Source organism: Onychostoma macrolepis, chromosome 16 (genome assembly GCF_012432095.1).
Source record: "Onychostoma macrolepis isolate SWU-2019 chromosome 16, ASM1243209v1, whole genome shotgun sequence".
NCBI classification, from domain to species: Eukaryota; Metazoa; Chordata; class Actinopteri; order Cypriniformes; family Cyprinidae; genus Onychostoma; species Onychostoma macrolepis.
In genome coordinates, this window is record NC_081170.1 from 16568221 (window position 1) to 16593532 (window position 25312).

Consider the following 25312-nt stretch of genomic DNA (forward strand, 5'->3'; position numbering starts at 1 on the left):
TTGAGGACCGTGGGAAATGTTACAGTTATAACTGAGAGTATTTTTCTGCAGTATGTATTTTCCCTGTGTTGATTTATATTTGAATAAATATTTTCTCTGCATCTGTGTTTAGCTACCTTTTGTTGTGTGGCGAGATAAAGAACGCAAAAACAAGACTAATAAACAGAATTAAATCTGTAAAGGAAGGGGTTAAATCGATAGAAATGTGCCTTTTTGTGTAATGTTATGTCGCAATAAAATATCAGCAGCGCGCGTGCGATACCAGGCGCGCTCCCGGCGAAAATTCTGGGGATGCATGCATGCGTTTGAAGAGGAGAACGGGGACGCGCGTCTGGCAGATATCCGCCAGCTCTCTCTATCTCGCGCTCTCTCTCTCTCTCTCTCTCTCTCTCTCTCTCTCTCTCTCACTCACACACACACACACACACACACACAGCATCGGGAGGAGAGCGCAGAAACGCGACGGTGGACAGGTGAAGATGGAGAAAGTATTAGAACTCGCCGTGGTGTCCAGTATTTTATGTGTCGGCTCGGTTTTGGGGAAATACGTCAGAGGTATCGTGAACACAAAAGAGGTGAGTATAATGTTTACGTTTTATTGCTGTTGTGCTGGTAATGGTTCGGAGTTCTCCGGCGTTCTTGCTGCGCATCTCCTGGTGGCTGTTATTAATGGGCTCTTATGGCAAGTGTGTATTCACGCCTCCGCGTTCGCGCGCATCTGGAAGCCTGATGCTTTAATATGCTTTGCCAAGATCATTACACTCGCCGCTATTGAGCCGATGAAAGCGTAATTCGTCCTCCAGACACGAAAAACACATTTTAAACAGCGGATTGCCGACATTTAACTTACACCCTCCCATCCGCTTTTACAGGTGTGTGTCGACCAAGATGCTCTTCTGGTGACATTACAGCATTGTGGAATTGCAGTTATCGCATGCTGGTGTCCAAACAGATTTGAGGTTGCTTAGCTGTGCTTATAAAGGTGCGAGAGTGTGTGATGTGTGTTAGTGTGCGCGGACATAATTCAAACATGAACTCGGTGCAAAAAAAAAAAAAAAAAAAATCACTTGGAAATAGATAGATTTGAGTCATATATTGCTGTTGAAGTTTATCTGGCATACATCATTTTCTTCATTTCAATAGCCTAGCTGTTGGGTGTTTTGATTGAAGTGTGCCTTATGGGAAACGCGGGCTATTAGCCTATTTGATAGACACAAAGTAAATTTTGGCCTGAAGTAAACAGTGAGACTGATTTTGCTGCAAAAAGTTATTGCAGCACTTATTTCATCAGAATGATTTAGTGAACAAAAATGGGGGAAATACAAAGAAATGAGGGAACAATACATTTATTTCTTTTCAAAAAGCATAGTCAGCTAAAGAACTGCTTAAAATGACTCTTAGGACTTCCATAGACAGTTTTTTTTTTCTTCACTGATTTTTATGCAGTGAGTTAATTGATTAAATTATGATTAAGTATGTGTTTGTCTCTTCCATTTAAATTTGGCAGTTGTAGATGAGTCCTGTCCTGTGTTTGCTGTGGGTAACAACAACCTGTTCCTGCTTGTATCCAAGTGCTGATTCTGCTCTCTTTTGGGTCGCTGTATGAGATGGTTAAATAGTCCATTAATCTCACTTCTGTTTATTTCCTTACAAGGTCGTTCTTTTACGCTGCCATGGATGCATGCACACACTTTATACATTACTGGGAGGTTTTGTCAAGTTCAGCGTGTTTGGTTGTGTGAAACACCGAAAGAGCATTTGCCTCTTTAACCAAAGCTAATTTGCTAAATACTTGTAATGATTTGTTGAACATTTGCAGGGGCACCTGGTTTTTGGGCCCCCCTCAGTAGAAATCACGTTTGCCCCCCAATTTTCTTTTTTGTGATTTTTGTAGTTTTTGTTTTTTTATGTCTATATGGTTTGTATTTATTTATATTTCAGGTTTAGTAATTGTAGTACATCAAGTTAAACGTAATGAAAATGAGAAATGTTGCTGAACTAGCTGCAAATAAAAAGTTTTTAATACTTTATTTTATTTCAGTTAACGTTTATTTTATTGCAAGTAACAAATATTTTTTATGGTTTCAATTTTAGTTTTAATTTAAGTTGACTATATGCATGTATATGTGTATGCGTGTGTGTGTGTGTGTGTGTGTGTGTGTGTGTGTGTGTATGTGTGTTTGTACTCCTTCCTGTAAATCGAGTGTGGCCAGAGGGTTGTATAGGTAACCGCCTATGGGTAACTAACACTGCCACAAGCATATAAGACTCTTTCTATGGGCATTCAGCTTGACGTGTTGTGTGTGTTAGTGTGTATGTGTGTCAGCGCATGTGAGTGTATTTATGCGGTGCTCCGTTGTGTAACTTAAGTAATGAATCATTTAAAAGCCCAGTGGGCCTGGGGTGACATGACTAGTTGATTGGTAATTAATTCTTAATGAGGCTTAGCGAGCGGACAGAGATCCGGAAAGACAGTGAGAGGTGAGGCCACCACTGATTCGGTGAAGTGACCGGATACTGCATCTGGGTATAATGCTTGATTAATGTAGTGTCTGTGTGCCGTGTCTCTCACCCTCCCTTTGGCTGATTCAATGACTTTGTATTACAATGCAGTATATGTGGGGGGAAAAAGACGGATGGCAGGGATTAATAGTGACACTTTTTATGGCCCATTCTGCACCACAACATACACGTTCTGCTGTGAAGCCAGCCGCTATACGAGGTTGAGTTTACCCTTGTAAACAAATGCACAATCGTCTCAATCTTCTCTTTCAATACCAGATAGTATTGTACTTAAAAGATAGTTTAATACTTTAAAAGATGAAATGTCATTTAAGTCATTTAAAAAAAGTAAGTTATTTTTATTAAAGCACTTGCATTAATTGTTGTGTTAAACTGTTGTACTTGTGTATTACTAGAGCTGTAAAACTGTTTAAATCATCTTTACATTCATTATACTATTACATTGTCATAGCTACATAATAATAAATGGATATAACTTTACATAGAAAATAACCTTTTTAATATCTGTTGGGAGAGTTATTTGATTGCACTGAGCCTTATGAGAACCACTGGCTATTATTTGATAGACACACAGTGCAAAAAATATATTGGTCTGAAGCAAACAGTGAGACTTACTGTGCTGCAAAATGTTATTGCAGCACTTATTTCATCACATTGAATGAACATGAAGGAAAATTAAGGAACAATACATTTATGCATAAATGTATAACACAGCCTATAAAGAACTGATAAAAATAACTTTTTATGACCTAAAAGATTTCATTTTCTTTGCATAAAAATCCACATGAGTGAACTCAATAGTAGTAGTAAAATTGTATATTACTTTATATCCCAAAGAAAAGGTTGGTAAGCATTTTTTACTCTAATATCAAACACTCTTCACATCTAGTTTTTAAAGAAAAAAAACAAAACTTTCTGTATTAGCCCAATTCACATCCACTTTAAATGCCTCAGTATAATTCAGATTTTGATTACACTTTATTTTAAGGTGTCCTTGTTACAGTGTAATTATACATTTATGTAGTAAATTATATTAATTTACTACATGTACTTACTATATGGTTAGGGTTAGGCTTAGGGATTTGACTTAGCATGTAATTATGCATAATTTTTATAATAGTAAGTACATGTAACGTTTAACAAGGACACCATAAAATAAAGTGTTACCCAGATTTTTAAAGAAAATGAGGGATGAGTCTTTTTTTTTGTATTCTAATAATCAACATTATGGTACAAATTCTCTCAGTTGAGCTTAACTTGTACTGAACCCTCAATATTTTTTACCACCGCAAGGGAATGAGAGAATTTTTCTGACAAAAAGTAGATCTGACTGTGCAATCACATGGGAAACGTGACAGATGGGAATGTGAACAAGGACGGAAACAATGTTGTGAAGTCCTTTGGTTGTAAAAACTGGGATTTGAGGAAATTCATTCGTGATATTAGGGTGTTTAGACAGAGTCGGGCCTCTCCTGGTTTCTATAGTAGCTGCAAAGTGCATTATGTGTCCGTTGCCATGACAATAGTACTTCGATTTTTGTATCAGTGAGTGCTTTTTTTTTTTTTTTTTGAGTGGGTGTTTTTTTTAACTGGCTGACTGACCATAGGTGCTCTTTTACATGTGCTTCTGTTTTAGAGAGACAAGGTGGTCTTTCAGAAGCTTGGTCATGTGACGCAGTTATTTGGGCTCAGTTCTGGGTCAGAGAGTCTTAAGGCTGGTGTCTGTATTGTCAAGGAAACCTGTTGTTATGGAAACCACCAACAGAAGACACTGAAGGGAGAAGTTAATATGGACAAGGGGCTGAAAGCTGGAGCGCACTTAGTGCCATTTTACACTTCACTGACTGCGTGTGTGTCTGTCAGCGTAAGTTCAAAAGAGTGTGTGAGATGAGACCAGACTGCAGCCCTGAACACTGCAGGAACTTATTAACCCTTCAGCTGTTACAGTATAATGTGATACGAAGTTTTTAAATTGTTATCACTGCATTATATCAGATTTACAGTAGATACGACTTTTTTTGGGGTGTGAAGCTCAGGGCTTGGAAGCAGAAGCTTGCTGTAGGCTGTGGTCCATCACTGTTGTGTCATTGAGCAAGCTCCAGGGGAAATGTGCTTCTGATAAATGTGCTGTAAGCTGCTTTGTCTGCTAAATGATGTCATGTCTGGATGGTGAAGCCGTTCTATGAAAGTCTCACGAGATTCGCGTTTGCTGCTGGCGCGGGTACGGTTTCTGCGGGACTCCAAATAAACAGCGCATGAATGTCGCTCAGAATGAAGGTTACCATCCAGACACAGCCGCTACATAACTATTTGATTCCCTTTTGTTTCCCTCCCCTCTTCTCCACAGGACTGGGTTTTCCTCACAAGATTTTGCTTCCTAACTGATTTTGGCCGACTGAACTTCAGGTTCCGATACCCCAAGGTAAACTTAAAAACCTGTATTTGAATTTTTACTCATGAGCAGATTACTAATGTTGTACTAAATCTTCAATACTTACATGGATGCATGATACATCAGTAGCACATTTAGGCCTATAAGTATCACCAGTTACTGTTGGATTGATTGATTTGATTGATCCATACGATATAAGATATTTAATTATGCATGCTCATTTCATTTTTTTTTTACATTTAGATTACCTTTGCTGTCATTTAATTCTTCTTTACAGTTAATCTTTAAAAACACTAATTTAATAATAATTGTAATCTCTAGCAAATATCAAAATGAATATCCTTTTTGTCAGACTGTACAATATAATGCCTAGATTCAGTTTAAAAGCATTTAAAGGGGTCATATGATGTTCCTAAAAAGAACATTATTTAGTGTATTTGGTGTAATGCAATGTGTTTATGCGGTTTAAGGTTCAAAAAACACATTATTTTCCACATACTGTACATTATTGTTGCTCCTCTATGCCCCGCCTTTCTGAAACGCGCCGATTTTTACAAAGCTCATCGTTCTGAGAAGCGAGGCGTGCTCTGATTAGCCAGCTATCCAGTGCGTTGTGATTGGCCGAATACCTCAAGCGTGAGACGGAAATGTTACACCCCTTACCGTATTGTGATGCCGTGTCCCAGCGCGACGAGACAAAAACAGTAAAACCCATTACAAACAATGCATTTGTTGCATCCAGTGGGGACATAATTATTGATTATAATGACTTATACTTGCTGCATTGCGCCGCGTAAACATTACCATGTCTGCATTTGTGATCGGAGAAATTACAAACAAGCGCAACTCTACACTGCTCAAAACTCGCGTTTGAATAGTCAGTGGCAAATTCTTTGAATATGAAAACATACTTACAGGCTGTGAGTGAGAAGCACCAGACTGTCCTTGCAAAGTTGGAATTGCCCCACTTTATAGAAACAGTCTTTGAGCATAGCTGGCAGGCTACTCCCAGGTTCAGGAAATTATCCTCTGTAAAATGCGCTGCACACACTCTAATATTTGGGTTGAACTGTTCTGGAACAGAGTTGTAAATACAACTTAACCACTGATTTCTAGTTGTGTCCTCTTTTGGAAGCCCAAACAAAGTAGTTTCGCTTTCACAACGAAACACAGCATCTCCAGGACATGGCACCGGCGGCAGCGAGAATAAAAGTCCCACCCTCTTTATTTGCGTACAAGTTTGGCCGGTGTTTTGCAAATCTTCCCACACCGTGACGTAGGCATGTGGGGACGTGTTTGAATTAGCCGTTTTAGGAGGGCATGGACGAGTCTTAACTTTTATAAAGAATATCTCTTTGGTTTTGAGACTTTGCAACTTCAGGGATCTTATCTATGCACAAACCGCTTGTAACACTCCGAAGAGAAAGGAAAACTTGAAATCGCATCATATGACCCCTTTAAAGCTATATTTAGTTTGTGTTTTACACACACACACACATTATGATATTTATGAATTTTCATCTAATAGGCTATCTCTCTCTCTCTGTATGTATGTGTATATGTGTGTGTGTATATATATATATATATATATATATATATATATATACACATATACATATACATATATATATATATATACACATATACATATACATATACAGATACACATGTACATGTATATATATATTATTATTATTAACAATATTTGTAACAATTATTGCCTATTAGATGAAAATTATATTAAAATTGACATTGATTCGACTAGAATTATAATATATTTAGTTTTTGTGTTATATATATATAGGGTAAACGTACCTATTAAGCTCACCAAAACCTACACTGAGACATTTTTAGTGCACAAGATATTGGTTTCAGTACAAAAAGTTGTTAAAATAAAATATTAATATCTCACACAAGATTAGTTAATTTTACTTTAAATGACAAAAGCATTTCAATTAAGATATATATCATTAAATTCAAAAAGTCTGGCTGTGCTTAATGGGTACATTTTTGTACCTTTAAGCACACCCCTGTTCCCATTTAAGCTCACATCATGTTTTATTAGAAATCCTTGTTTATTTAAACAACCTTTTTAAAGAATAATTGAGACATTTTTTTTTTGAAGGTACAAAGTCAATCACAAAAAAAACAGAACACTAAAATCAAGCAACAAGGCATTCACGTCGATCAGTTTTATATTCATAGCAAAGTGTCATTTAAGCACATTGCAACGTCTATACTAGTCCACGTTCAGCTAAGTAACATTCAAAAATCAAATAAAACAAACCAATAAAACAGTTCATTCATGGGGATGAACACAGAAACTAGCCTCATTATGAAGCCTCTTATTAAATGAATATCAACTTATCTATATTCTCTTAAGGCTGGAATACACTACACGATTTTTGCCCCGATTTTCCACCAATTTACAGTCTGAAGAAGTTGATGGTAGTTGCCAACGATCAGAGCCAGTCTGCAGATTTGAGTTGACAGAATCCATAGAAAATCGGATAGTGTATGATGGTCACAAATTCCGATTTTTTTTTTTAGCACAAACATGTTTGATATTTTCAGCAGATTTTAGATTACATATCGTTTTCTTTTCATTTCACGTGTCTCCTAGCAACAATGCTCACGTTTCTGGATGAGTTTGTTGTGATTGGAACGACTTGAAGGTTAGTGTATTACAAGTCACAAAGGAAAACTGGCCATCATACACTAAACGACTGAGGATCACATCATACACTGGTGTTTTAAAAATCTGTTCAAATTTTAAAAGCCGTGTAGTGTATTTCAGCCTTTAGTCGCTTTTTTCTTGGACAGATACGACAGGTTTCTGATGGTTCCTTCATTGAATAGATGACATGCCTCTTTCATCTTTGGGCATAAACTATAGTTACGTCTATATTTTGTCATCTTAAAGATGTGAAAATAAGTTATTAACCATTTTATAAAGATTAACTTAAAGTGACAACCATCAGTTAATATTTTAAGTCTGTTTATGAAGTATTTCCATAGACGTTCAATGTGGAAGAGCTTAAAGAGAGCACATTGAGCTTAATTGGAGCAGCAACAATTTTTGATAAATTTCATGTAATATTTATTAAAATGACATGATTTTGCAAATTAAATAATCTAGATTATGTATTAAGTTCATACATATTTTAATATGAACAACTATTATTAACAATATTTATAAAATTATTATTTTTCTTACTGATGTCACACTGAAGCTGTGTGATTTTCATAGTAGTGCACCTTTTAAGCTCACCTTAAAATAATATGAAATCTTTAAAAATTACAGCACTGTAAAACGACAGACCAGCAATAAACTGTCAATGTATAATATTACGGATGTAAAACACAAGTCAGTAATGCCTGTGAAGTAATATGTTAGCGTAGCACACAATCTTATACAGCTAGTCAGCTAACTGTGTTCTGTAGCATCTGCGCTGTGTTGCTAAAACTATCTTTTGGATCTAATGTAATTATTTCCCACAAGTTCCAGGTTATAATATGCAAAAGTCTGAACATTAATCTCTTAATTCTACAGGAAGTAGTGAAACTTACCCCAAATAAAAGCCTAAACATCTTAAAAAATGCACTTTTAAGGGGCTCCTCTTTTGGGGAAAGTTTTTAGACAGCTTTCAAAATGGCCGCCAGACAGTGTGAACATATGGAGACCCATATCTCAGTGTGCAATGATCTGATTGACTTGAAATTACAGGTATATAGTAACAAACACATCAATTGGTTAAGACATCAAGTAGGGTAATACATTATTTTTTCTTTTTATAATCTGAGCTCAAATATGGAAGTGTGCTTAATGGGTACGTGAGCTTAATAGGTACGTTTACCCTATATAAAACAATTATTGCCTATTACATGATTATTGCATATAACAATTATTGCCTATTACATGATTACGTGAACATAATAATTGACAATGATTCGACTAGAATTATAATATTGTGCATCTCTCACAACATAAATATCCCTTCACAACATAAATATAATATTTACCTAAAATCTTAATTTGGTTTAGTTGTTTTCATTACAAATACCAAATTTTTGTGTAACAAAACAAAACAAAATTCTACAAAATTTGATCATTAAATTATGTTGTCAGACTGTGCCTTTCATTTTTCTTACTCTGTCAGTCATTCTCTCTATATATCCAATATATCTTTTAAGTTTCTAGATGGCATAGACAGTTCAAGTATTAATCTCTCCCCCTCTCTATCTATCTATCCATCTATCCTGTCTTTCTCTTCCTCCCTCTATGCCTTTTTTTCACTGAAAGTCCCGATGCTGTCAGAACATATTGCTCTACTTTGATGAAAGCTCTCAGTGGCCAGCTGTGTACAAGAGTCCGGACAAGGTGAGACACACACTGTCAGACTTTGTGTTTGTGTGTGTGAAAATATTGAGTGTACTGACAGACTGCGTGTGTGAGTGTGAACAAACAGAGAGCGCGAGCATGAATGCGTGCGTTCCGCGTCAGTAGAAAGTGTGAGGATTAAAGGAGAAATGTCAGCGGTGTTCTGTGGATTAAAAGTCCAAATCCAGTCTCCAAAAAGTGTCAGTGCATGTGCGTATTTAAATCCATCACATTTTCTCCCTACCCATGGCAGAATCTGCATTGCGGGACTCTATGAAAAAGTGCTTGTAGGAAGCCCCTGCTCTTCATCACACTCCTTTAGTACTAATCTGCTACTTAGTACTTCAGCTCTTGTTATTGTTACAGGGTGTTTGAAATCCCATGGAGAGCATGTTTGTTAATGGAGGGTTTATGTGCTCTACAGGATTGCTACCAAAAAGAGTCAGTATTGAGGCCTGAAAATAACCAGGTCATCAACCTGACCACCCGCTACACCTGGTCTGGCTGTATGGTAAGAAAAAAGCTGTTAATATATAGTCTGTGTGATTGTGTCCTTTTGGCTTGAAGTAGTATGGTTACAGAATAACAGTTAAATTGCTGTTCTGCACCATTGGCACAGCCAAAAATAATTGTTTTCAAACTGGTTTCCCTTACACATCCTCTGTCTGCCATTGGTTGAGCTAAATCAAACAAACGTAATTAAACATGCCACTGTATTTACATATTTTGATTAATGGCTCACTCCTGTCTCTGCATAATAAACTGGGAGAGAAGATGGAACGAAATCACACACATCAACAATAAATTTTAACTGTTCTCTGTTGAATCAGTGATGAATAACTGCACAATGCTACAATCTTATGTCTTTGTGTCTGCCTCTGTCAGGTGGAAGGCGAAGGTAATGAAGAGATGCTGAGTTGTGTAGGAGGTCGAAGTTTTCGTTCTGTCAGAGAGAGATGGTGGTATATCGCGCTCAGCAAGTGTGGGGTGAGTGGTGATACAGTAAATATATGAGGAACTAGGAATGTGCCTGAAGCAGACTACCGTATTCAGAAAGGCATGATTAATGACCACAGAGTGAATAACTAATTGTACCGAATTATACAGAAGTACAAGAGTAAAACAAATTTTTTAATGAACATATCTAACAACATAATGGTTAGTCTGTGAAGCATATGATTAAAGATGTATCTTGTGAATGAAAATGAGAGCTGTGTGAAATTCAAAACGGTTGCCCGTGTTGCTGTCTCCTTTTACTGTGAGCTTCTGAGAAAATATCATATATCATTATCATACTATATCGTTTTTATATTTTAAAATGCTTATGGTAATATTTTAAACATACTGAGCAGTGTTTTGGTATTTGTTGACTAAATCTAATAAAGTGTTTTCATTGATTTGAAAATGTAAAATTGATGAAAAATATGTAAATATTATATGAAAAACCTAAACAAAAATTAAAAATGTAATCTAAGTCTAAATATAAAAAAAAAAAACACTTAAACAGTTACAGTATAATAATATTATGAATTAAGGCATATTTGCTAAACGGATTAGAGTCTAAATATGCTTTTCATTATATATTGATGCACTTCCAGTTGAAGCCTCACCCATATTTATTTCTATATGAATACAGATACAGAAACGGATCATTTTGACATTGCAACTGATGAAGATATAAATATAGATAGATAGATAGATAATAGTTTACATAGTCCCATGACAATAAAATATTTGCTTAAATTGTATGATACGTCTAAAATATATGCTTTTTTGACCGCTTCCTCCTTTTATTATGACTGTCTTTACTGTACAATCCAAAATGCACTGAAGTTTGCATATGTAGCATGTAGGAAACATAGCAAGTGTTCGTTTGACCTGATTGTAATGTTATTAAAGGGATTTTTTTTTAAAGATGAAGAGGCTCAGTTCTGCATTGGGCCATCTTCAGGAGGCAGTGAGTGATTCTTGTTGTAGCTGCTTGAAGGGATGCACATGTAGTGTTGGAGAGGTACACGATGTGAAAGGGTTTTAGCCAGATAAATGGGGGCAAAATGTAAAGGGTTGTTTCATGGATGGAGGCAGACTGATGGACACTGGGCTAAATCCTGTTGGACTGAAGTAAAGCACAGTCTCTGAGCACCGTCCCTAAGGGAGCCTCTCTGCGTCTGCTGCAAATTTCTCTTCTCCTCTCTCTCATACTTCCTTTCTCATTAGCCAGTCTTATACCTCTGTATCTTGTAACTTCTGTTCCAGTCACTTGATTACTCACTTCAGCCTTTCATGCTCATTCTGTTTGTATCTAACGGCCTTTTCTCTGTCCCTCTCCAGCTCTATACCTTTGTCCCGCTCTCTCTCTTTCCTCTCCATCTCTGGCCACATTGATTTGGTGATAGGGCATGCTTCATGCACCTCACCTTTTTGGAGTGCGGGAGAGGGAAAGGGTTTTTCCTGCCAAGTGAAATCAAAGTGTTTTTCTTTTATTAAGCCGGGCCAAAATCCTCTCAACAGCTAGAAACTGCTGCTTTGAAGTCTTTTATAGCCCAAAGATCTGTTTGTGCACTCTGTGTTTGTATGGTCTCTGAAGCTCCCTTCTCACTTTTTCTCTCTCTCTCTGTTTTACACCTCCTGCGTTTCTCTCCTCTGAATTCCCTCTTTTTCTCTTTCACCATGCAACACAGGGAGATGGGCTGCAGCTGGAATATGAAATGACATTAACCAATGGACAGTCCTTCTGGACCCAGCATTTCTCTGCAGATGAATTTGGTAAGACATGACTGAAAGTGGGAGGAATTTATTTTGTGTTACGTGAAAGCATGGCAAAATGTATACACTATTTATATACTACCCTTCAAAAATGTGTGGTCAGTACAATAATTTAATGTTTTTAAAAGAAGTCTTTTATGCTCACCAAGGATATGTTTATTTAAATAAAATACAGTAAAAACTGTAATATTGTGAAATATTATTGCAATTTAAAATAACTGTTTAATATGTTTTAAAATGTAATTTATTCTTTTGATAGTAGTTTCTAATATGCTGATTAGGTGCTCACACATTTCTTATTATTATCACTGTTAAATAAACTGCTTAAAGGGGTGGTTTACTGCGATTTCACTTTTTTCATTTTAAATAGTGTGTAATGTTGCTGTTGGTGCATGAACAGTATCTGCAAAGTTGCTGCGCTGAAAGTTCAACGTAAGCGGAGATATCGTCTTTTAAAAATCAGGAAGTTTAATGCCTACAAAAACGACTCATATGGGACTACAACGAGATACTTCCCGGGTTGCATACGTAAAAAACCCATAAATTTGCATCAAACCCCTCCCTCCGGAACATGCCAAAGAGGGGGCAAGGCCATGTTCTGCGGCTTTGTCGAAGAGGAAGAGTTATAGTGGAGAGTTGTAGCCATGCCGTCGAAACGGTGTTATTTTCACCCAGCTGTCAGGTCTTCTGTGTTCGGGCTTCCTACGGATGCTGTAGTTCGTCAACAATGGTTAAAATTTATGTTTGATTATGTTCCTGACAATTACAATCCTAATTTAGCTCTCTGTGCTGCACATTTTACGGAAGACAGCTTCCAGAATCAAGAAAGTTCAGAGTTCAATGCCGGATTCACACAGAAACTATTACTAAAACATGGAGCAGTTCCAACTTTAAAACCAGAGGCAGCAGTTGTTGGGCCACAACCTGTAAGTAAGATTTAATCATTTTAAATGTATTTGCATGTATAATTTCAGACTTAATGTTTTAGTTTTATCAAGGACGTAAACAAATGCCAAGGCTGGCTTTAGTAGCCAGTTAGTTAAATGCTATTTCGTGTGTCTATGACAAACGCGTACAAACATTTTGGACCCGAATTTGTAATTATGTACTAATTTTGTAAATGTATTTTCCATGTATACTTTATGACGTAATTTTTCGATTTGATCAAGACTGTAAACACAAGCCAACGCTGTTTGGTTATAGTAGCCAGTTAGTTCGATGCTATTTTGTGTGCATAAGACAAACGTGTACAAACTTCAAAAAATTAAATGTAATCACAACAGCAAACTTCCATTCAGAAACGTTTGTAAGAGCCGTGCTTGCGGAAGTTGTGCTCGACTCTCTTCATTACCGCTTTCTGGGTCTGATTCTGGCTCAAACTGATACGGCAATATTGACACCATTATTTACATTTGACCGCAGCACATGCAGCTGTCGCCCGTGAAGGGAATGGGCGTGAAGTTTCCGGACAATGTGCAGTACGCAGTTTAGCCAATCACAACACACCGGCCCAACTAACCAATCTGAGCCCATCGCCTGTTTCTGAGGGAGTGGTTTCAGAGAATCAGGAAGTCAACCGGTCGTTCAAATGATAGAAGAGAAAGCGGCTTACAATAAAGGTGAAATATATAAAAATAAGGCGTTTTTTAACAAACGAAACACGAAGACATGTTATATTGCACCCCATAAACGCAATCAAGCAAAGAAAAAACGCAGTAAACCACCCCTTTAATATTATTGTGAAAACCATGATACATTTTTTTTTTTTTTCAGCCTTAATGTTTTTCGAATCTGTATAATTTACCATCTAAAATGAAAGTGAATGGTGACCAGGGCCCGGGGTTTTCAAGCTCCAAAATGACAAAAAAAGGAAACATCTTACAAGTAGTCTATACCAATTTTGCAGTATATTCATCTATAAAGTTGTTTACCAAATACTGTACACTGTAAACTATGCACTTATACACTATATACGTATGCATTCTCAACTGTGTAGTGTGTAAATTGTTTAAGGTTGTTTTGTTGAGTGCATGAGAGTCCAGAATTCCATGCTTTGTTTTTTTGGTTATTTAAGTGCATCATCCAGCTATTTAAAAGTTCACTACTCACTCTATTTATATTACAAAATGGTATAGAATAGTGCATAAGTTTGCAAATTGGGATGCACTAGGGCTGGGTAAAAAATATCGATATCTCGATATTAATCGATTCTTATTTTTAAATCCCAAGAATCAATTAGTCTAGCCTGTTTTCAGTTAATGGGCGGAACGTTAAAAGGCACTTCCCATCCAATATATCGTAATAAGCATTGTGCTTTGGTACTTTTAATATGAAACAAAGTCTCATATTTCCAATTCTGTGCATTGTATTGCAGTATTCAAACAATAAATGCCATTTTGGCGCTGTTTTATGTGGAGTGACAGATCGCTGTAGCGTCTCAGTTCAACACACGCAGCAGCGCGTAGCGCAGGTGAACCGATCAACTCCTCCACATTAATACCAGTTTCAGCACGAAATAAACATGAATAAACACCCGAAGGTAAGTTAAAAGAAAGAGTACAACTTTACAATCCGTATCTTGTCTCATGTAATCGCTCAATCTGTGTTTCAGCCGCGCAAAGACGTCAATATAACGGGTTGTAAATAAACACTCATGTTTACCTCAGAAAAACATATTCGATGATCATAAACTCATTAGTGAGATAGAAAAATAAACTGTTGAGAGGAGCATTTTGCTAAATATATGCACCACATAATATAATATTCATTATAATTTTTTACTGTTCTTCAATGTTTAATTTGTTTGAATAAATCCATCAAGTTTTTATGACAGCCATTATGTTAATATTTTTAAAAAAAAGAAAAAAAAAAGAATTAAAGTAGAAATATTATGTAATTGTAACTTTATTATTTAAAAAACTTCATTACGTGTAATTTTTTAAAAATCAGTCAATTTTAACCTTCAATATTATGTTAATGTAGTACCAACTGGCTCTCGTGTATATTTTACAGCATTAGTTGAGAGATTTTCTCTCCTCGAGAAAATTTGGCATGTACTGTACCTGATATATATCCAAAATAATCGATATCAAATCGCAAGTTTGTGAATGAGAATCGAATCGTGAAATTTGTGTCAAAACCCAGCCCTAGGATGCACCTCAAATCTTTTGAAGTTATACAACAGTTTGGGTAAGAAAAAGATAAGAGCTTCATTGCTGACTAAAAATATTCCAATATTCCACTCCATCACAGCTCTCAAATCTCATATGTGAATGCTCCTTTGGCATATCATGATCAAGACCAATAACTTTTGACATCTTTGACAGCAAATCTGCCATGTTATTGTCTTTATGTGCCATATTTAATGTAAACAAAATGGAAAGAAAGAAATTGATTTGTCTTTTTAGTTCTACTAATAATTTTGGCATGTTCGCTATTCTATTTAATATGTGAGTTAAATAATAATAGGGTAGATTGGGGGAAAATGCCCCCCCCTACTATTTTTCCCAAAATAATCACAAGATAAAATCAAGATACATTTTTATTCTAACTATGGATTACGTCGGCAAGAGTGATGTAGAAGGTTTCACCATGAAGCTTACACTGGTGACGTACCGGAAAGAAAACGGATTTCACAGTAAATGATCAAATTTTCAACAGTAAAAAAAAAAAAAAGCGTTTTAAAGCTTGTAGTTTTGTAAAACATCACAGTTATATATGATATGACAACAGTAGGGCCTGTAGATAGGGAGTATGTGTTATTTAAGAAAAATATAATTAGCCTATATTCTCAGAATTACATAATTTTTGTCTCAAACATAGTCAATGGGGTAAAACCCCCCAACACCTGGTGGGATAAAACTAAATACTGTAGTTATTCTGTTCTGAACATCAAATCCTTTGTTTTTCCATCAAATGTATTCTAAATAGTTGGCTGAATAAAAATATTTGGATTTTATATTTAAAAATTACTTCAAATTAGTATCAGGTAGCTAATTATCTATAGCCAGTTAGCATCAGCTAACAAAATGTTTTAAATAGGCTATTATAATTTTGTAATTCATAATTATTGATTATATTCTTTTAAATTTTAAGCTAAAACTGCCTGTACTCTGATTTTGCTGTAAATGTTTAAAGCAAATTGCTTTGTCAGACTGGGGGGCATTTTACCCCACCCATGGGGTCATTTTTGCCCCATTGGTGGGGGTGAAACACCCCCTTTGGTACAATTTAAAAATCGAATAACTTAAAAACTCCAGACATTTTTCATACTTGGTTTATAATTTATAAACCAAGTTTATAGTTTACAACTTTTTCGGACACATTTAACTTTTGTTTCACCGGGGGAAAAAAAGACATAATCCTTAAGGGGGGGGGCATTTTCCCCCACTCTACCTTACTAATAAATATATATAAATATAAATATATATTTTGTCCCCTGGTTACCATTTACTGTAATGGAAATGTAGTAGAAAAGAACTGAACATTCTGCTAAATTTCACATTCTTAGAAAGGTGTACACAGCATGGGTTTGGAACGAGAGTGAGTAAATGATGAGAATTTTTGGGTGAACAATTTTTCAAGACATTTATCATGCTTATATCGTGACTGAATTCTGTTCTTGTTTTGTTCTGTTTGTGTGTTTCAGGCATCCTGGAGACAGACATCACGTTTTTGGTTATATTCGCCACTGTGTTTATACTGTCTTGTTATTTTGCTTGTGAGTTTCTATGTCCTGGAGGTATAAAAGACCTTAGATGTGTTGGTCTATGTGGCATAATTTGCAAGTCTTATTATTCAGTGTTAAATTAAAAGATATTTTTAGCCATCTCCTCCAGATAAACAGACCTACAGAAATTATGAGTCTATCTGCATTAGTTATTAATTTCTCCTCAATCTTTTTTCTTTTGTGTAATTCTTTAAGATAATTTAAAGGGAAGACAGCTGCTCCATACGACCTATAAGATGTTTATGACTGCGGCTGGAGTGGAGGGTGAGAAAGGCCACTGCACACACTCATATAGATAAACACAAGCACACACATTTTTATGACACTAGACTTTGCGACGCTGGATGCATAACAATATCTCTTCTGTCATCCCTCCTTTCTTTCATCCTTATCTCCTCCCCACATTCAACTTCTTCCTCTGTGCTCTCACGGCTGCTACTGTGACTTATCTCTCTCTTCTCTCTTATCTCTGGCATCCTTTACTTTCTGATTCCTTTCTTTCAGTCTTAAGTCTGCTTTTCTTTTGCATTTACTGGGGCCTTTATGCCAGAGATGGTGTTGGGAATGGCAGCCTCAAGATATTAGGTAAGAAAAACACTTTATGAATTAGTCAGATACTCATTATTGGAAAATAAACCCTGATTGGGTGGTCTTATATCATTCTGAAGGGTTATTTTTTGTTATTTTACAAAAAATGTACACATCTTCCCCTATTTTAAGGAAAAGGGTTTTGTAAAAAATATTTCTTGAAACCACAAATATTGTATTATAATATTGTGCTAAACAGTATTACAATGCAGTATCTAAACGTACTTGGCTTTAGGGTCACACATTTGTGTGCTTGTGACTGGATTCATTCTTAAATGCTGACCTGATTGGTAACCTACTTGTGGTCACCTGTGTAACTCTCTGCGGCTCTCTTCCTCTCACCAGGGAAATTATTCTTTTCTGTGAGCTTCCTGATTTTCTTGCTCATGCTGATTCTCCTGGGGAAGGGATTCACAGTCACCAGGTAGGAGGCCTTACTTCTCACACAATGTGGGTAATGACTTACAAGGCTAATCATGCTAATGTGACCCAGATGTCAAGACAAATCTGTATCCAAATTCGAGTATGTGCTGAATTCAAGAATGAGCTTACTTTTTGTGCTGATGTTCTTTGGGTATGCAGGTGATCCTACATGTCTTTTGACCAATGTTTTCAAAGAACACGACGTAGTGATAATGTTTCTCTCTTTTTTTGATTTCCAGGGCAAGAATAAGTCACAGTGGCTCTGTAAAACTATCCATTTATATGACAGTATACACCATCACGTACATCATCCTCTTCATATACGAAGCAGAGGTAAGATCTGATTAACCTTTTTCTTTTAGGCTGACAATAAGCTGAATATTCATAACATTCACTACTGTTCAAGAGTCTGAGGTCAATAAGGTTTTTTTTTTTTTTTTACTTTTTTAAAATAATTGTATAAATTTTCAGTTTCTATTTCAAATAAATGCTGTTTTGTTTTTTTGTTTACTTTATATTTATCAAAGAATCCTGAAAAAAAAAGAAATCACAGTTTTCAAAAAAATAAAATAAGCAGCACAACTGTTTTCATCATTGGTAAAAATAAGAAATGTTTCTTGAGCACTAAATCAGCATATTAGAATGATTTCAGAAGGATCACGTGACTGTAGTAATGACTGCTAAAAATTCAGCTTTGCCATCACAGGAATAAATCACTTTTTAAATTAATTAAAATGGAAAACAGTTGTAATAATAAAAAATGTTTTACTTGATTTTTTTTTAAAATAAATTAAAATAGCGTAAAACAATTCAAGAAATATTTTAAAATCTTACCGACCCTAAACTTTGTGTATTTCTGATGATTTTGTGGGCAATATACACTGTAAATTTAATTAACACAAATAATTTATCATTTTGTTCATTTATTGAAATAAAAGGTAACACTTTACTTAAAGCTTTTATGTATAATGCATTATAAATGTAGTTTTAATGCATTGCCTTGTAATGCACCATATAATGCATTGTACAATCTTATGAATAAATGTAATATAAACCGGTAATACATTATAACACTTCATCAATTCATTGTTACATTATGCATTTTAAATTCGGTTAATAATTATTTACGACAAGATATCATATATTACAATGCACATTATGTATAATTATAATGCATTGTACCCATAATTAACCCTTTATCATGTATTATACATAAATACGGTGGCCGAGAGAGCTCAACGCGCTACAAATAGAAAGAACACCTGCAAATTAAGAAAACAATTTCGTCAATTTTACAAATTCTTTATTTGGTTGTGTTGTGAGCATTTGCAGCACCTGCTGTCAAATTGATGGAGATGTTTTCTTGATTTGCTGGTGCTTTCTGAAGTTGCAGTACGTTGAGCTCCATCGTCCACTGTGCATAAAGGCTTTAAGTAAAGTTTTACTAAATAAAATGTGTAAAAAAAAAATGACTGTTATGGTGTAATTTAGTTTTCAGAAATATTTTGAATATAATTTGCAACAATTACTTCAGTTGAAATTATGGATGCAGGCAAATAATATACCACAGATAACCACCACATAAAGGCTCATAGATAACCACAGAAAAATGATCATTCCATACCAGAAATGTCTTCAAATGTCTATTCATTTCCATATTACCTAATGCATAAAAAGTCTGAGGACTCATCATCTTTGAGCACTATCAGCTGCAGTTTCTCATGCTGCACCCGAGAGCTACTCCACTCTATACATAATGTAAGGCTGCGAGATGAAGTTACTCTGCATGAGCATGTCATGCTGCTGTAGTGTGCTGTAATGGAACCCGGCAGATAGACAGATAGATAGAGAGAGAGAAAGACAGGTAGAAAGAATGACCCAGATAAGCTCTTGCAGTATCATTGAAGAGCTCCTGTTGCATCTTGTGTCAATGTCACCCTTTGCTCTAATGCAGCTTTAGATGTTTGGATTTAAGGAATGTTCCGCCAGTTTCCACTTATGCAGCCTAACAGATTGTGCCATGGTCGGGTTTAAAACCATCAGTCATAGAGATGAGTTGCCAAGGGCGGTGATTTCCCTGTTCCCACTCCCACTGCGTGTGTGTTTGTAGTTCTTTGATCCAGGCGAGGTGCTGTATGCTTATGACAGCCCTGCAGGGTACGGTCTAATGGGTCTGCAGCTGCTTGCCTACGTATGGTTCTGCTACGCTGTGCTAGTGTCCCTCAAACACTACCCTGAAAAACAACCTTTCTACATCCCCTTCTTCACTGCGTACACTCTGTGGTGAGTTTTGCTGTAATACAAAACCAGAAGCTTATATTATTATAATATCTTTCCGTTGCTTTAATTCGTTTAATGAGAAAACATGAATGTGCAAGAGGGGACATAAATTGGTACAAACCTACTTATTTGAAACAGTAACTGTTTTCACATGCAACATCAACACTTTTACTCCCATTTCATTCAGCATTCAAATGTGTGATATTTATTTTACTGACTAATCTGTGCATGTTTAAGTTTATTCATTCATTTCTTTTTTGGTACTTTTTAATTCAAAATGTTGTCAAGTCCGTCTTTCTGTGATGTTTGCCAGATTTTATACTTAAACCCCATCTCTCACTTATAATCGAAACGACAACCAAAGAATAAAATTAATTCGAAAAATCGGTTTCACTTGGATATGTCACAATATGGAAACAAAAGATGTGACGCTACTTTAATAGTGCCGTAAACACCACTTAGTGTACAATATGTTTTCATCATACAAAATAGTCAAATGTATTAAAAGTACAATATTTAGCTTTGGCAAGAACTTTTCCAGGTTAAAACTTTTGTTCAACATCTCACGTAAAGTGTCTGAGAGTGACACTCCTAATATCAAAGGCATGGGTTTGAATCATTGGAAATGTGAACTCAAAGTAAAACAATTTTTAAACTTAACTTTTCACATAAGTCTTTTTATGAGACTAGACTGAAACTGTTTGTCTCTACTGTGACTCAAAGCTCTCCACAGCCTTTGTAAATCTGTAAAGAAGATTGACAGTATAAAGCTTATCTTCCTCTTTTCATCCATTACTTTTTCACCCATAGGTTTTTTGCTGTGCCAGTCATGGCTCTGATTGCCAACTTTGGCATCTCTCGCTGGGCCAGGGAAAAGATTGTGAACGGCATCCAACTCGGCATCCATCTCTATGCCCATGTCGTCTTCCTGGTATGATTTTATTTTGTTTGTTCAATGTTGTTTATTGTTACTTCATTTATTTAGCCTAATATTATGATAAAACACCCTGTATGACTAATCCTGTCATTGTAGGCCATCACACGTCCGTCAGCAGCCAATAAGAACTTTCCATACCATGTGCGGACGTCACAGATAGGAATCCTTCTCTCCAGTCCTAAAGGCATGGGAACGGAAAGCTTCCCTCATCATGCCTATGGGAATAGCTCCTTCCTGGGAGACTCTCAGCCAAACTTCACAGAGCTCTTCTCCATCCACTCGGTGAGTGTTAGATGTTGTAATGGGAATGAAAAAACTGATCTGAATATAAGTGAACTTATTTTGATGATAATATAATTAAGCTGGGCAGCTTTTTGAATAAAGGTTCCATTGAAGAACCATTTGTGACCCTGGACCACAAAACCAGTCTTAAGTCGCTGGGGTATATTTGTAGCAATAGCCAAAAATATATTGTATGGGTCAAAATTATCCATTTTTCTTTTATGCCAAAAATCATTAGGATATTAAGTAAAGATCATGTTCCATGAAGATATTTTGTAAATTTCTTACCGTAAATGTATCAAAACTTAATTTTTGATTAGTAATATGCATTGCTAAGAACTTCATTTGGACAACTTTAAAAGCGTTTTTCTCAATATTTAGATTTTTTTTTTCACCCTCAGATTACAGATTTTCAAATAGTTGCATCTCAGCCAAATATTGTCCAATGCTAACAAACCATACATCAATAGAACGCTTTATTCAGCTTTCATATGATGTATACATCTCAATTTTGAAAAATTGACACTTAAGACTGGTTTTGTTGTCATATTTTTGGTTAAAAGAACCATTTTCCTGATTGTGTTGAACATTTAAAAGAAATCTAAAACTTTTTCCACTTTAAAAAGCCTGTGCAATGGAAAGGTTCCATGGATGTTAAAGGTTCTTCGTGAAACATAGATGCCAATAAAGAGCCTTTATTTTTAAGGGAAAGTTCACCCAAAAATGAAAATTTGGATGAGTTTATTGCTTCATTGGAATGGATTTGAAGAAATGTACAAATTCAAAATTTACATTACATCACTTGCTCACCACTGGATCCTCTGCAGTAAATGGGTGCTGTCAGAATGAGAGTTCACGAAGATGATAAAAACACCACAATAATCCATAAGTAATCCAGTAAACTCCAGTCCATCGATTAATGTCTTGTTAAGTGGAAAGCTGCATTTTTGTAATAAACAAACCAATCTTTAGGACATTTTTAATTTCAAACCACTGCTTCTGACTAAAATACCAAAATTGGCCAAAATGCTCTAATCCATAACATTGTTGTCTCATCTGAATCAAGAGAGAAAAATGCACAGATCAAGTACCATTTACAAGTGAAAACTGTCCAAAACTAAACAAATAGAGAATGTTTGTGGATTTTGATGTGAAAGGATACCAGGGGATGGTCTTTTTCACTGGAGGTGAAGTGAAGTGTTATTTTGGCTCAGTGTGTTGTGATTCACTAAACCGCCTCAGCTCAGCGGCATGTGCTCCGGTTGTATTGTAAACAATGGCTTCGTCTATATTGCTTATCAATTTGAGCCCGATTGAGACGCAGAGGATATTAGTGAAGAGGATCGCGCAGAACCTGTGCAAGCACGGCCCTTAATGGTATGTTTGTTTGTTTGTTTGTTTGTTGTCTCATACTTTTAGATACGCTGTTATTATGCTACTGCTTATGTTAGTTTTTAATATACGGTTTTATTCTGATTAAAGCTTTAATACAGTACCGCAACCGCACACGCATCCATGTATAACGCTTCTCATTGCTATGTGAAAATGTATAATTGGAACAGTTTGTTGGAGCTGATCTGACAATCTGAATGAGAGAGAGAGATGCAGAGCAGGGCGACGCGAGGAACAGTATTAAGAACGGCTGTTTTAGAACATGATTTTGAAACTTGTGAATCCATTAGAATCGTTAGAAGACAGAATCGCGATTCATATATGAATAGATTTTTACGTGCACCCCTAGTTTTCTCTTCCTCTTCTCTAAAGCAGCACAGCATGGCCTCGCCCCCTTCCTTACATGTTCCCGAGGGCGGGGTTTATCTGGGTCAGTGACGTATCAGACCCGGGAAGTAGTTCGTTGTAGTCCCTTACCAGCCGTTTTTGTAGGCATTAAACTTTCAGAATTTTAAAAGACGATATCTCTGTTTGCATTGAACTTTCAGCGCTGCAACTTTGGAGATATTGTTTATGCTCAAACAGCAACATTACACACTAACTAACCTTAAAAAAGTGAAATTGCAATAAACCACCCCTTTAACTGTTGGACTTGAGTTTGTGATGATTTTACCAGCTGTTTGGACTCTTATTTTGACGGCACCCATTCACTGCAGAGGATTCATTGGTGAGCAAGTGATGCTACATTTCTCCAAATCAGTTATGATGAAGAAACAAACTGGATTTCTGAGAGTGAGTAAATTCAGCAAATGTTCATTTTTGGGTGAACAGTTTGTTTAAGAGTGTACTTTCATATAGTGTTATTTCATGTAGTCCACATAATGTTTCCCTATTGAGGACCCTGTGAAGACGATAGATGAGACAGTGGCTCGGAAGGGACAGGAAGTACCAAGGAACAGTGAGCACAAGATCATCACCACAACGGCGGACCTGTCGTCTACATTCTCCCCTCTTCCTCCTCCCATACCCCCACGCAGCTCCGCACACTCTCCCCCTCCTCCTAGATTAACGTCCCACTTCACCGAGTATTTTAGTATGCAAGGGGCCACGGGGATGGGCTCCAATGCCTAGAGTGGGCCATGCGGAAACTACTTTCAAACATCTATGAGGTGGAAAAGAGTTCAATATTTCAATAGATTAGGTTAAGGCAAGCGTGAAAAAGCAAAGCCATTTTCAAAAAAGTTACCAAACATCCATATCTTTGAATTTGTAAAGAGAAACGCAAGCTGCAGAACGTCAAGAGAGAGTGGGGCATAACCTGCTCACATAGCCCCTAAAAAATAAGAAGCAATAAATATTTCAGTGAGATGACCGAGAGTCACTGGAGAGAGATAATATACAGGCAGTGCAGTAGTGACAGGAGACAACAGAGAATCTAGAGTATAGATATTTCAAGCTTAATGTGACAGTAGGATAGCGATGTGTACAGTAACAGTACAGTGAGCTCTTGACATTTTTTTAATGCTTCATTCATTTCAAGTGGTGCCGCTAATATTTGTATTTCCATGCCATTTTAATGCAACAGAACCAAGTATTCATTTCCCTCTCTACATTTTTTAATGTTTTGAGAATTTATGTACGCATTTTGTCTATAAAGTTGAGATAATTTAGGGTTTATATATTTTTATTCACATTGAATAAAAGCGAGTACAGCTAGAGACTTTGCAAACTGATGTTAAACTGCATTGACAAGTTAACTGTGGAACAACTAGGCAGTATTTGTAAACCATGCATGTTTGTGCTTTGTCTACATTCTGATATATTCAATGTAATTTTGGGTCTTGATTTTGTATGCAGTACACACTTGTTTATAGTTACAGTATGTAGAGAATATTTATCGCAAGCGGATGATGAATGATGACTAGTTCATCTTTATCTCAGTCTTTCTGTTTTGTCAATTCTGTGCAGGGGGGTGTGGAATTCAAACTCTTTCAACAGTCCTGAGTTCAGATTCAATTTCTGCAAACTTCGTTACGCATTTGTACATTTAATAACCCTCACTGCGGTCTTCAGCGGATATGGAGATCTTTTATTCTGTCAGTGAGCAGAAAGCAAATTCATTCAGTCCGCTGGGGTTATCTTAAGGTTTGTTTACATGAGTGTCTGATGAAAATATAGCTCTACTCCTACAGAAACACTTTGTATTGACAGCATGGAGCACTTTACTGTTTTGAAACACTTATTTCATTACCATCAGAGACCCGTGAAAATGCAACCATAATGCAATAGTGAAAGACAAATGTACAGGTAAAATGTGAAGGTTTTGTCCTTTATCACTGCTGTTTTTTTTTGGTTTTTAAATTTATTTAACAAACAACCAGTTGTGGGTCGTATTTATGTTATATATCAACATATCCTATATAATCTCCATCTGAAATTGACCTGCTTTACATATAATCCTAGAAGTTATGTACATAATGACATATTTATATTTGATTTTTTTTTTTAAGAGAAGAACCATACTTGAAGAATCATTAAATCTAGGTTCCCGTGGTTTGATTGTATTAATGGATGTGCTTGGGCCTTTAGCCAATTCTTTAATAAACACTGAACTTGTTC

At 36.1% G+C, this 25312-nt stretch overlaps 1 protein-coding gene across 1 annotated transcript; it reads left to right on the forward strand.

Moving 5' to 3' along the window:
• The first annotated feature begins 411 nt into the window (after window positions 1–411).
• tmem145 (transmembrane protein 145) lies at window positions 412–25264 on the forward strand. The gene is made up of 15 exons (XM_058746063.1): window positions 412–575; window positions 4871–4945; window positions 9219–9296; window positions 9721–9807; window positions 10182–10283; window positions 11978–12062; window positions 16711–16782; window positions 16987–17055; window positions 17296–17376; window positions 17725–17803; window positions 18042–18135; window positions 19913–20085; window positions 20893–21013; window positions 21116–21301; window positions 23603–25264. The coding sequence occupies exons 1-15, from the start codon at window positions 480–482 to the stop codon at window positions 23822–23824; spliced, it is 1620 nt and encodes a 539-aa protein (XP_058602046.1). The 5' UTR covers window positions 412–479; the 3' UTR covers window positions 23825–25264.
• The last annotated feature ends 48 nt before the right edge of the window (window positions 25265–25312 follow it).

Excerpts from the sequence above, each read along its gene's own strand:
- tmem145 (XM_058746063.1), top strand. The coding sequence starts at position 480 with ATGGAGAAAGTATTAGAACTCGCCGTGGTGTCCAGTATTTTATGTGTC. Across the intron at positions 9,808-10,181 it reads ACACCTGGTCTGGCTGTATG|GTGGAAGGCGAAGGTAATGA; the intron begins GTAAGAAAAAAG and ends TGCCTCTGTCAG. Across the intron at positions 10,284-11,977 it reads TCGCGCTCAGCAAGTGTGGG|GGAGATGGGCTGCAGCTGGA; the intron begins GTGAGTGGTGAT and ends CATGCAACACAG.